General features: G+C 41.1%; 1 protein-coding gene across 6 annotated transcripts in view; it reads left to right on the top strand.

Moving 5' to 3' along the window:
* neb (nebulin) overlaps positions 1 to 13,691 on the top strand; it is a 365,351-nt gene that overhangs the window by 121,046 nt on the left and 230,614 nt on the right. For all 6 annotated transcript variants that reach the window (XM_063048565.1, XM_063048566.1, XM_063048567.1 and 3 more), the window contains exons 45-51: positions 2,869 to 2,976; positions 5,907 to 6,218; positions 7,586 to 7,789; positions 8,666 to 8,770; positions 8,858 to 8,965; positions 10,820 to 11,131; positions 12,766 to 12,969. In XM_063048565.1, coding sequence (XP_062904635.1) covers positions 2,869 to 2,976; positions 5,907 to 6,218; positions 7,586 to 7,789; positions 8,666 to 8,770; positions 8,858 to 8,965; positions 10,820 to 11,131; positions 12,766 to 12,969 — 1,353 coding nt within the window. The remainder of the gene's footprint in view (positions 1 to 2,868; positions 2,977 to 5,906; positions 6,219 to 7,585; positions 7,790 to 8,665; positions 8,771 to 8,857; positions 8,966 to 10,819; positions 11,132 to 12,765; positions 12,970 to 13,691) is intronic.

Consider the following 13,691-nt stretch of genomic DNA (forward strand, 5'->3'; position numbering starts at 1 on the left):
GAGATACAAGAAAGGGAATCAGAAGATCTGATGCTGCAGATCAGACGTAAAAAGCTGGAAGTTGCCGGAATCGTTTCCGCATCTTCCGAGCTGGCTACCTTTGAGCTAAACCCCCGAACTGGGAGAACTGGTGGACCACAGTCTAGCCTCTACCCTTTGACCTGTTCGGCATAGGTGACCCTACCCTGACTCCAGCCAACATAGCTCTCCAGGTCATTGAGGCTCGCAAGCCTCCAAACCATGACAAGTTTGTGGTCCTCTTGGAGGATTTCTGCATCTATGGAAAGAGAAACTGAGTTCAGAATCAGAATCAAATCTAATGTCACTGGTGTACGTGGTGAAATTTGTTGCTTTGCAGATGCAGTGCATTGTAATACATCATAATAAAAACTATAAATTATACAAAGATATATATATATAATTAGTGCAAAAAGACAGAGTAAAAGTATTTTAGGTCAAAGACCTTTCATCAGAATGAGTTAAAAGTCTGTCCCAAGCCTTATAGGCTCATCAGGCTGGTGCCCGTGGCGTGAAGCGACTGAGAGTATGAGATTCCACCCCTCCCCAGATAGAATGCCAGTCTATCGCGAGGTTAACCCCCAGCATTTTGCTGGTATCCATTTTCAGCTGGGTGGACTGGAGCAGTGTGTGGTTAAGTGCCTTGCTCAAGGACACAACGCGTTGCATCGGCTGGGTCTCGAACTCACGACCTTCAGATCGCTAGTCCAATGCCTTAACCATTCGGCCACACGCCATACATCAGAATGAGGAAAGAGGGAAAAGCAAGTTGGTTTCATGTGGCAGACAAGGCAGGGAAGGATGGATAGGACAAAGGGAATATCTCTGACAAGGTGAGATCAAGGTTGCTATAGGAATATGTTGCTGATGAAGCAACTTGGTTTAATGGACGGCAGTCAGAGAGTGGTACCATGATTAAGGAAACTAAAAACCTATGAGTAAAGTCCAATCAGAGAAAGAAAAATTAAAGAGTGGAGAGTAGGAGATGTAAACTGCAAGGCATTAAATGCAGAGCAGGTCACACCCTACTTACGGCGAGAGAAAAAACCCCGAGGCAGTATTCTGGATGAATGACCTCTGGCAGAATTGATTGGTTCTGATACAAGCAGTGAGAACAAATTATGTGAAACTGTTGAATTAAGCACCTGAATTCAGTAGACTTCGAAGTATTGGGTACCATGGTAGTGTGATGGTTAGCGTGATGCGATTGCAGCGTGGGGTGTTGGAGTTCGGCATTCAATCGTGGCATCCTCTCTAAGGAGTCTGTATGTCCTCTCCATGGGATGAGTGGGCTTTCTCCAGATCCTCTGGTTTCCTCCCACAGAATAAAGCCATGCCAGGTAGGTTAAATGATCATCGTAAATTGTTCTGTGATTAGGTTAGGATTAAATTGGGTTTGTTGGGGATTACTGGGTGGTCGGTTCAAAAGGCCAGATGGGCCTATTCCACGCTGTATCTCTAAATAATTTAATAGATAGAAAGATAAATTACCTAATTAATTAATTATCCAGACAGAAGAGGTATTGTTCCTTAAGATAACGTTGGACATTATATCATGCTGCAGGCAAGAGACAGAGAGATCAGAGTGGGAGTGGGGTGGACTGGAGGTTCAAAATGGCAGACAATAGGAAGCTCAGGCCCTCGTGAAAGCATTCAACATTTCTCCCAAACTGTACCAGGGATAAGAAATCTAGAGGAGACCACATTGTGAGCAATATATGTGTACACTCAATTGGAAAAAGGGTATGTGAATTGTTACTTCTCCTGAAAGGACTCTTTGGGCCCCTGGGTGTCGGAAAGGAAAGAGCTGAGAGGATAGTTGATGGCTCCTCTTGCAGTTGCTCGGAAAAGTTCTGCAAGAAAGGGAATGCTATCTGGAAACAGGAAGATGGACTAAAACTTCACGAGTGCTAAAAATGCTGAAGGAGAAGAGAGAAAGTGGATCTGTTGGTGGAATCTTGTTGAAACCATCGGAACTTACAGGGTCACTTTTATAAAGCAGAAGCATGACACTAAGAACTATTGGTTAGCATAGGAAAAAGCATTCAGTCATCTTTGTGTGCCTGTGATCTTTTAGAATTGTTCTGGCAGAGTTTCAAGAATGTATAATTGAGTTTGGAGTAGCTTGTCTTCTATTAAGTACTGATGTATAAATATCAAAATGGCCCTCCGTTAGTCAGGGTCGACCATGGATGTTATGTCCTATCTGTCTACGTGATACACAAGCCAGGGCCAGCATGATATGAAGAGCAAGCTCTTGCCTGTGTAGCAGGCTCCCCCTCTCCACACAGCTGATGAATCCAAAGGCACGGCAGAGACCGATACAGTTTGGCATCAGCGGCTTCGCAGGAGATGCCAGTCAGGATTTGAACTCAATGTAGGACTGTCTTAGGGACTCCAACTCTGGATTTTTCCTTGGGGTTTACTCCGAAGCCTTCACCGCAAGGCAGTGGAGGATTGAGGACAGAGTTTTCCTTCTCCCAGATGAGCTGCCAACCACAGTTGTCAAGCCCCATTTGACTGAAGCGATTGGTTTTAAGGAATCGGTAACCTCCCTTTGCCCCTTCTCCTGTCAGTAGAAACGGTTCTTCTGGGATTAGGAGCAGACCAGGAGCTGAACCTGGTTGTCAGAGGCTATGTGAGATAGACGTCATTGAGATCATTTAGTAAGTAGTGGCAGCTTATTCCCACTAACCTCACCACCCCCTTCCCCAGCTATGACAACCTTAAGGAAGTACGTATATAATAATAACATGTTACTTAGATATGATTACATATTTTTCTGTCTTGATTACTTTAATTCATAAATTTCAAACCCAAAGGATTATCTTAATTCACATTCCTTTACAGAAAATGTACAAACTAAGCATGGAAGAAGCAAAGAAGAAGGGATATGATCTTCGTGTTGATGCCATTCCAATCAAAGCTGCCAAGGCTTCTACTGATATTGCCAGCAATGTAAGTGCTTTGATACCATGATACAGATCTGTTATTTTCCTTTGTTTTATGTTCTGTTGGTTATTCCTCACCTGAAGTGGTATGGTGCTGGCGATTTGACAGTCTGTATTTCCAATGAGGATGTTGTAACATCATTTCAGCAAAGTTGATCAAATAATCCCCATAAGACATAGTTATTCAGTGGAGTTCTTGGGGAATTATTCTCAGCCATGATTTGGAGTCTGGCTACAATTACAAATGGCATAAAATGACACTACTGAGGCAGATACAATGTGGGTCCATGGTCCCCTCTTGTTCTCAGGGTGGAGGAGCAACACCTTATATTCCATTTGGGTTGCCTCCAACGTGATGGCATGAATATTGATTTCTCCTTCTGGTTAAATAAAAATCCCTTCCCCTCTGGCCACTTACCTCCTCTCGCCTGCCTATCACCTCCCCCGCGTCCTCTCTTCCTTCCCTTTCTCCTATGGTCCACTCTCCTCCCCTATCAGATTCCTTCCTCTCCAGCCCTTTATCTTTCCTACCTACCTGGTTTCACCTATCACTTTCTAGTTATCCTCCTTCCCCCCCCCCCCCACCTTTTTATTCTGGCGTCTTCACCCTTCCATTTCCAAAAATTCAGCCCAAAAATTCGACTGATTATTCATTTCTACAGATGAAAACTCACCTGCTGAGTCCCCCCAGCATTTTGTATGTGTTGCTTCTCAAGAACTTGTTGTGTCTCTATGTGTTTGAAGAGGCAAAGCATGGATTATCTCCCATCCTTCTGATGTTGCTGTCTGCCCAGCAACATCAGAAGGATATCCACAAGTTTTGGCAATGTCGACAGCTGAAGGAGTGTCCTGTGCAGAATGTTGGAAGAAAGCCATAGTAAAAAAGATTGACAGAGAAATGGACTGAATCGTCTCATTCCGTACCTCTAAGTGCATGAACATTAGGTGTCCTGAAGCCAATGAGCTGAGCGCAAATGGATCTGCCACTATTTACAGACAATTGAATAAGCCAAGACTGAGTATTGTAGCTAAACCTTGCTCTTGACTGCTTGACCCAACTGAATCTTTGAATGGGCTTTGTTACGACATTGCCATTGAGTAGGTTGGGATATTATAGTTGCACAATTGTTGTTGGAATATTGATCTAACTTAGAGAGAATAGACCTGATTATGTGACTTATGCCATATATTCATGACTTGTCTTCTTAAGTAATACATTATTAAGCAAATTTCTTCAATGAAGATTGCAATGTTGTGACCATATTCTAAGCTAAAAGGGCACAAGCAAAGATGTAATGTTGAGGCCTTATAAAGCACTGGTCAGACCATACTTTGAGTACTGTGAGCTATTTTGGACCCCTTGTCTAAAAGAAGATTTCTAACATATGAGAGGGTCCAGAGAAGTTTGGCAAGATTGATTCCAGGAATGAAAGGATAAATGTATGAGGAACATTTTATGGCCCAAGGCCTGTTCTCTCTGAAATTTAGAAGAATGGGAGGTGGATTTCTCACTGACACCTCTTAAATACTAAAAGGCCTATCTAACCCTCTCACTGGGCTTGTATACAAACTCAATTCATTAGCTAACTCTGCTAAAAACTACGAGACTCAGCAGTGAGAAGGCCACCTTTCATAAACATGTATGTCTAAGGTTGGTATGATTTGGAGTTCAAACAGCCTTGATTTGAATAAATACTGCCCATACACAGTTATCAGTCGGCAAGAAATAATAGATCATACACTGCACAAAATTATAAAGATAGTATATATACCAATTTCAGCTTTATCAAATTGTTATTAAGGAAAAGAAAAGAAAGAAGAAAAAAATAAAAGACCCTTCCAGTTAAACCAGTCCAACCAGCACGTGACTGTTGGAGCTCATACTGGAGTGTCCAAGGGTGTCTCTCTTACTCACGCACTGGACCCACGGACCGTGTGAAAGCACCGCCACATTCCGAACTTCCCTTAAAGTCCATCTCGGAACAACTGACTCTCTATCTGGAGTATTGGCCCTCTTCCTTGGAGCCATTCGTCTTCACAAAGCACTTCTTGCAAGGGGGTCTGTCCTTCCAATGGCATTCTGCGGCATCGTTCCTTCTGTCCTCCTACGCAGCACCCACCAAACCAGACTACTGTCCGTCACAAACCTCTCTCCGCCTCGCTTTCTCGTGAACCTTTGCCTGGACCCATCATCCTGATTGGCTGGCTCAACATTGCTAAACTGAACAGCAGGGCTTCTCATCTGTAGCCGAAACCAAAACATTCTACCAGCAGGACACACTGATTTTGCAGAAAAGTGCTAAAATGAAATACCTACAGCAAAGCAGTAGAAATCTTATTAGGACATTACACCTAGATAGAGTGAATTTAGAGAGTATATTTTCTATAATGGGTGAGTCTAGGACCAGAGGGCACAGCCTCAGAATAGAGGGACGTCCATTTAGAAAGGAGATGAGAAGGGATTTCTTTCATCAGGATGTCGTGAATCTGAGGAATTCATTGGCACTGACAGCTTTGGGGGCCAAGACATTGGGTATATTTAAAGTGGAGGTTGATATTTTCCTGATTAGTCAGGGTGTCAAAAATTACAGAGAGGATGCAGGAGAATGAGGTTGAGAGGGATAATAAATCAGCCATGATGGAATGCCAGAGCAGACTCCATGGGCTGAATGGCTTAATTCTGCTCCTATGTCTTATGGTCTAAGTCACACAGCCTTTTATTTCACTAATGTCTTCGTTGTACTTTTGCCACTGGCAATTCACAGTATTTTTGAAGGGCAGTAAAGTGAAAGAAATCTGAGGAGAGTTTCATATTAAAAAGAGTTTCTGAGATACAGTTTTTCTTCATAACTCTGTTCCTTGAGTTTTCTCTTGTTTGTAATTTGGATGTTTTTTTTAACTGATTACTAATTTATTTTAACAATTTCTTTCTTACAGTACAAGTATAAGCATGCTTACGAAAAGGCTAGAGGAAAGCATGTTGGTTTCCGCAGCCTGCAGGACGATCCCAAGCTGGTTCATTCCATGCACGTGGCAAAGTTGCAGTCTGACCGTGAATACAAGAAGAATTATGAGAAGAGCAAGACCAGGTATCACATGCCATTGGACATGCTGAGCATCTTAGCTGCTAAGAAGTCCCAGGAAATAGCCACTAATGCCCATTACAAGCAAACTTTCCACCACTTCACTTACCTACCTGATGCAATGGACTTGGACCATGCCAGAAAGATGATGGATCTACAAAGTGATGTAAGCACATTTGTTTTTGGAACTCTTCAAAAGAATATAAATTCAGTTTCAGTCCCTTCTTGTCAATACATTCTATTCAATAATAGTAAAAGCTTAGACATTCTGATTTCCCTGCTTTCACTGAGCATACAACTTCTTTTCTTCAATAATGTAGTTGTAAATTCAAAGCAAGATCTTTTCATCTTGGTTTTGAAATTATACTGGCTGCTGAATGTCGAAATGTTGAAACATTGGACCCAGCAGTTGTTCGTACGTTCATTCGGTATGTGCCATGTGATTATATTGTGGATGATCATGGTCTTTCCATGACTGTGATTGTTCTTGACAAATTTTTCTACAGAAGTGGTTGGCCATTGCCTCCTTCTGGGCAGTGGTGTCTTTACAAGATAGAGATTGTCTGCCTGGTGCCAGTCATTACAGTACTTATTAGGGACAGAATTAAGTAGTGTGTTTGCTAAAAGGATTAAGAATGAGCAGAAAGGATTTAAATGGCAAGTAAGTGGGGATCCTGCCAATCCATTTTTTTTCCATTTCCTAACTGAAAAGCCAGCCAGATTATCAGATTTGGAGGCCATGCCTGTGGATAACTAAGACTGTCACCATCTATTTAGAAATGAATAGAATGAAGCCAAGTGTTTGTTGAGTCAGGAGACTCCAGAACTATCACAGTACTAGGAGGAGAGTAAGCCAACCATGACATGACAACTCTTTGGACAAAAATCCAGTCAGTCCTATTCTCCCAATCAATGTCCATCATCATGAAAGTTATTGTTCATTCACTGTCCATAGTCACGAAAATTCCCATGTGCCCTTCCATTTTTAAACTGCGTTACACTGTTTCCACTCTCCTTACAGACAGTAAGCTCTAGATCAGGGGTAGTGAACTTTTCTGAGAGCAAATCAATGTCCCAACAGAATATTTGCGCGTGCTATCTTAGGCACGCATGCCATAAGTTCGCCACCTCTGCTCTAGATCATAATTCCTTTCCGAATGAACAAAACCTTTTTACGCTCATCTCTCAGTATTTTCCCTGTTTATGAGCCATCTGATATTTAGATAGCTTCTCTCTGCATGATTATTAATTTTCCCACTGTATGCATACTTTCGCTTTTATGTTAGTTGCTGTAAGAACTGGATTTCAAAGGTTGAATACAAATGACATGGTGAAGTCTGAGTTGGGGTCAATTCAGTGTCTTTTTTGTATCCTGTTAATCTCTCTAAAGCTGTATTGCAATTGATAAGTAAGACAGCACAGTCAAATTAATCATTAAAGGTGATTTTGACCTGCTGACGTATGTAGTCAGGGTTTGCCTCGTTTTATGCTGAGTGCACAGAAACCTAATCATCGTTGTTTTTGAAAAAATAGAACAATTATAAGGCTGATCTTCAATGGCTGAAGGGGATTGGCTGGAGTCCCATTGGTTCGTTGGATGTTGAAAAGGCCAGAAAAGCAACAGACATTGCAAGCGAGAAGAATTATCGCCAGCATCCAGAAAACTTCACGTTCACAAGTTTGCCTGACTCCATGGAAATGGTCCTGGCCAAGACTAACACAGAACAGATGAAGAAGGTAGATCATTGGAAAAGTATTTTGGTGCTAAAGTGATTTTTTTCCCCACTTGCTTTATATTTTAGAGAGATAGCACAGCAGCAGGCACTTCCAGCCCCATGAGTCTGCACTGCTCAATTATGCCCATGTGACCAATGACCTAATAACCCTTCTATGAAATGTGTGAGGAAACTGGAGCACCTGGAGGAAACTGGGGAGAATATCCTTACAGGCAGCGGCGGGAATTGAACCCACAGTCGATGGCCTTGTAAAGCAATGTGTTCAATGCTACGCTACCATGCTGCCTAATCTGAGTAGTTGCCACCCAAGCACCTATTAAAATTATTTATTTATTTATTGAGATATAGCACGGAATAGGCCCTTCCGACCCTTCCTGCCACGCTGCCCAGCAACCCCTAATTTAATCCCCACCTAATCATGGGACAATTTACAATGACCAATTAACCTATTAACTGCAGTGTCTTTGGACTGTGGGAGGAAACCCACATGAACGTACAAGCTCCTTACAGGCAGCGGCAGGAAGTGAACCTGATCCCCTGTACTAACCACTACACTACCCGAGAGTCTGAGCCTCATAAAGGTGGAATAAAGCTGTTAAATACAAAGGACTGGAAGATGGGTGGTGGTGTCGACTTGGCACAAGGAAACCTCCTAGGCAAGCTGACCCTGGTCTTAATCTCACTACATTTTCAATGAAATTTGCTAGAGGGTGGTCATTGGTGGACATGTTGATAATATTCCTTTCCCTAGCCCAAAGGCAGTAGGTCAATTGGATTCAACAGTGTCTTGGCTGAGGCCAAGTTTAAATGTGTAAAGCTCTTTTTGGGTTTCTTATAGTTATTTTTAAACAAACTAAAAGTTACTTCTATTTTACAGAATTTGTACACAGAGGCCTGGGAGAATGACAAAATTAAGGTCCATGTACCAGCAGATTCTCCAGACATCATACAAGCAAAAGCCAATGCAATCATGCTCAGTAATGTAAGAAATATTTAAAAATAATAACTATTTGATGGAAGTTTAATTTGACATCCTGAATAACTAGTTACAAACACCCTCCTGTTTCAGAACAAGTACAAACATGAATGGGAAAGATCCAAGAGGAAAGGTTATGACCTCCGGCCTGATGCCATATCAATAAAGGCTGCCAAAAATTCCTCAAATATTGCAAGTGATGTAAGTAAAAAACACTTAACAAATTTCAAACTGTGAAAGTTGTTTTAAACTGTTTATATTAATTACAGAAGTAAATTTAACATCCATTGGCTCAGTACTCGTTTTGCAAATGAATATCACTTTAAAACAGAAATTGGGTGTTTTGTTCAGCAAGCTAATCCCTTTTCAACAACATCCCAATAAACTTCTCCCAAAATAACCATTTTTATTTCACTTTCTTTACTCTGTACATGTCCTTGAGTTTACGTCTGGTGTTGCTGTCAATTTCTCTTGATTCTTGTTCCTGGAACCTATTGTTTCTTAGAGTCATAGAACAATACAGCACAGAAACAGGCCCTTCGGTCCATCTGCTCCATGCCAAACAATTAATCTGTCTAGTTGCATTGACCTGCAACCAGACCATAGCCCTCGAAATCCCACCCATCAATTTATCTACCCAAATTTCTCTTAACTGTTGGAATCAAACCCAGATCCACCACTTACACTGGCTGTTAGTTCCACGCTTGCACCACCCTTTGAGTGATGTTTCCCCTCATGTTCCCCTTAGATATTTCACTTTCCACCCTTAACCTAAGACTTCTCACTGTAGTCTCATTGGAACCTTAGTGGAAAAGACCTACTTCCGCTTACCCTATCTACACCCTCACAATTTTGTGTACAGAATTAGTTAAAAAGATTTTTTCTAACTTTCATGTTTCCGGTGGAGTTTTTCTTGGTGAATTGTACAGACCACCTTTGGCTGTTTACATTGAAATGTGAAGCCATCAATCACATTACTTTCTCTCCACATAATTCTTCAAAAAATAAATGATACCGAATAATCTCTGTGCAATTCCATCTAGTATTACTGATCAAAGTATGTTTATAATTTGTGCCAAATGGACCCAACTCCTGACTAATTAGAATTATGTTCTTCAGACAGGAATGAAAACAAAGCAAGATGTTAAATAATTTGAGGTCCTGAAGTGTAGTGTCTGATTTTTCATTATTTTCACCTTAAAGAGATTTGATTCGTATCAATATTGGCTCAATAGACATAGGTACTTTTCCCAGTATTCGTAAGGGTAATACCCTAGTCACACTCCATCTCCCAGCAACCTAGCATTGACCTCTAGGTAGTTATTTGAAGTATAACTTAAAGGAAAGCAAAACTATTTATGTATATGCTTCTTATAGAAATTAGTGATTTTTAGCATGTATCATTGGCTTTACTGTCAAAGTTGTCTCCCACAGCTCTCACTTTAACTGAAGATCGGCATTTAGTACCATCCCTGAATCAATTATTCAAGCATTAATGCTACATACTGTAATCCTGTATTGCCCAAGGTAGATTCTTTGTGACTGCAGTTCTGGACCTAAACGTCGCAGATCTGAGGCTCAGTGTTTTAATTCCAGCCAATACACATGTACTCAACCAACCTTTCAGACTAAGCACTCTTAGACCCTCATTCAGAGTGGGATCAATCCCAGTAAGTTGTTTCCCACTTTGATGACCGTTTTTAGTTAAGATGATTCTATACTTTTTCAAAATTCTACTTTTCTGTTACTCTGCAGAGTTTATTAAATCTGCTTAAAATCTTTCTTTAGGCTGGGCTTTGAGCTCACGCCTATGGTCTCCTTGTTGCCCCAACCCTTTCCCCAATAATTAGCTTTCTCTAAAAACCACTCTTGACATGATAAACCTCTCAATAGTGAACAAGGTGTTACATTTTCCCTAATTAACAGATATTTGTTAGCTGTGTCAACCTTTGAAAAATATAACTGTTATTAAGAATATATGGATGCCTTTATTGCACCTTTGGAAGTAACAATGATGGTTTGGAACTATTTTTAATAAGTCTTTATCTTTTGCAGTATATATACAAAACAGCCTACCGCAAGCAGCTTGGCCACCATGTAGGTTTCCACAACATTAAAGATGATCCTAAACTGGTCTGGTCCATGCACCTAGCCAAGATGCAGAGTGACAGGGAATACAAGAAGGACTTTGAGAAAACCAAGACCAAATTCAACATGCCAGTGGACATGCTGAACATCCTGTTGGCCAAGAAATGCCAGACCCTGGTCAGTGACATTAACTACAGACATCACCTGCACCGTTGGACCTGCCTCCCAGACCAGAATGATGTGATCCAGGCGAAGAAGGCCTATAATTTGCAGAGTGATGTAAGTACAATATCAGCAGCATTTAGTCATTAATGTTATTCTGAATTACAGGGTGCAATTCAATAGGAAAAACAGAATAGGGCTAAACTTAATCCATTTCTGATCACACAAAGTTTTGATCTAAGCAACACACATCAAAGTTGCTGGTGAACGCAGCAGGCCAAGCAGCATCTATAGAAAGAGGTGCAGTCGACGTTTCAGGCCGAGACCCTTCGTCAAGACTGAAGTTTCGATCTAGCAAGCTTTTCTCATTAAGCCGGCCAGTGGTGTAGTGGCATCCACACTGGACTTTGAGGCGAGCCGTCCCGGGTTTGAATCCAGCTGGCTCCTTGCATACTTTCCATCTATGCTGGGTTGAGCATCAACCTAGCAACTCAACCTCATTAAAAACAGACAAAAATGTTAACGAAATGGCAAGGTTGCTGCCAGATGTGCCACAAGGAGTGGAAAGGAACAGTAAGCTTTTCTCACAATGTTCAAAAAAATTTGGATTCCACTCATTGATTACATAGCACGACTTAGACCTAAGAATATCAGAGCAGGAGGGCAACTTTCAGCCCTCCTAACTTAACTTTATTTAATGATATTGGTATACAGGTATAGCATGAAAAAAGTAGGGAACCCCTGAATGAGATAAAACTGAACTGTATCTTAACAACATCAATTAATCTTGGTTGCATAAACATGAACAGACTTGTAAACAAAAATCTATCAATTTCAATTTTGAAGTTTTCAATTTGGTTACCGTCTATGTCAGGGGTTCCTAACCTTTTAATGCCATGGAGCCTTACCATTAACCAAGGGATCTGTGGACCTTACTTTGGGAACCCCTGGTCTAGATGTTTGGGGAACCTTTACAGATTTAACCGATTTTCTGAATTAAAGTGAGTATTTTCTATCTATTCCATAAAACCTACAAAATTCTGAAAGCTCTAGATATATCCATGTAAATTAGGTGGTTCTCTGACTGCAATTACCCTGAAGACTGGAATCCACTTTCCGGCCTGGAATTTTGCTGAGAAAATATTGTATTTGATTTTCCCCTGTGTACAGTCAATACTCTGAATCTCACCAGAGCTTTTCCTTTCTCTCCTGTCAGTGGGTCTAGTATTTACCCAATGCAACTGCCAGAAACCTCAACAAAGGTCATACTTACTATAGCTGAAGTGCCTCCAGATATCACGTAGGAAGCATGATGAGTCTCAGTGGCCAAAGGAGATGATACACCTAAAATGGTGATGGGAGAATGTCTTACAATCTTTATATTTTTTGTTTTATTGAGGTACGGCGTGGAATAGGCCCTCCAGCTCTTACAGCTGCACTGCCCAGCAACTGCTGATTAAATCCTAGCCTAATTATGGAACAATCTACTATAACCATTGAACCTAGCAATGTATTTGGACTGGGGAGGAAACCCACACAGTCACGGGGAGAATGTATAAGCTCCTTACAGACAGTGGTGGGAATTGAACCCAGGTCACTGGTTCTGTAAAGTGTTGTGCTAACCACTATGCTACTGTGCTGCTGCCTGGTGCAGTGTGGGTTGGCACCTACTCCAGAACAATCAGACAAAGATGAAAATAAAATCTCAGCCCCTTTACAGAGTTCTGAAATGATTTTCTATTGTCTTCCAGAATGTATACAAAGCAGACCTTCAGTGGCTAAAAGGAAGCGGATGGTCTCCTCTTGAATCATTAGATGTAAACAAAGTTAAAAAAGCTGGCCAGATTCTGAGTGAGAGCAATTACCGGCAGCATCCATCAAAATTTAAGTTCGCCATCTTGACCGACTCCATGGATATGACCCTGGCAAAGAATAATGCGCTTACAATGAATAAGGCAAGACTACTTTATTGAAGCATCTAGTTTTTGTAAAAGTGTCAAGTTTCGTATTCAATTTTTTTCCAAGAATTTTATCCTAAGCAACAAAGAATCTGCAATATATATAAGAATAAATAAAATGCAAGAAGCAAGAGCAGATATAGCCAATTGGCACCTTGAACTTGCTTAATCCATCCTTTGAGTTTAAGATTACATTACGTCTGTGCAAAAGCTTCTATATTAACACTTTCATTCTCAGGATCATTCTCATGGAACTTTGCTGGACTCTCTCCATGCCAGCACATTCTTTCTTAAAGACGGGGCTAAAACCTGCACCCGACACTCTAAATATGGTCAGACCTCCACCTTGTAAAGCCTCAGTAGTGTACCCTTGCTTTTATGTTCTAATCGTCTTGAAGTAAATGCTAACATTGCATTTGCTTTCTCACTCTACAAGTTAATCTTTGGGGGATCCCACACCAGAACTCTCAATTCCCTCTGCATCTTCAATTTCTGAAATTGCTCCCCATTTAGAGAATAGTTGACATCTTTATTCCTTCGACCAAAGTGCATGAGCATGCACTTCCTCACATTGTATTCCATCTGCTACTTCTTTGTCCATTCTCCCAATTTGTTCAAGCCCTTCTGCAGACTCTTTGCTTCCTCAACACTACATGCCTCTCTGCCTATCTTTGTAAATCTGGCCATAAAGCTATCAATTCTGTCGTCTACATGTAACG

Source organism: Mobula hypostoma, chromosome 5, assembly GCF_963921235.1.
Source record: "Mobula hypostoma chromosome 5, sMobHyp1.1, whole genome shotgun sequence".
Lineage (NCBI taxonomy): Eukaryota > Metazoa > Chordata > Chondrichthyes > Myliobatiformes > Myliobatidae > Mobula > Mobula hypostoma.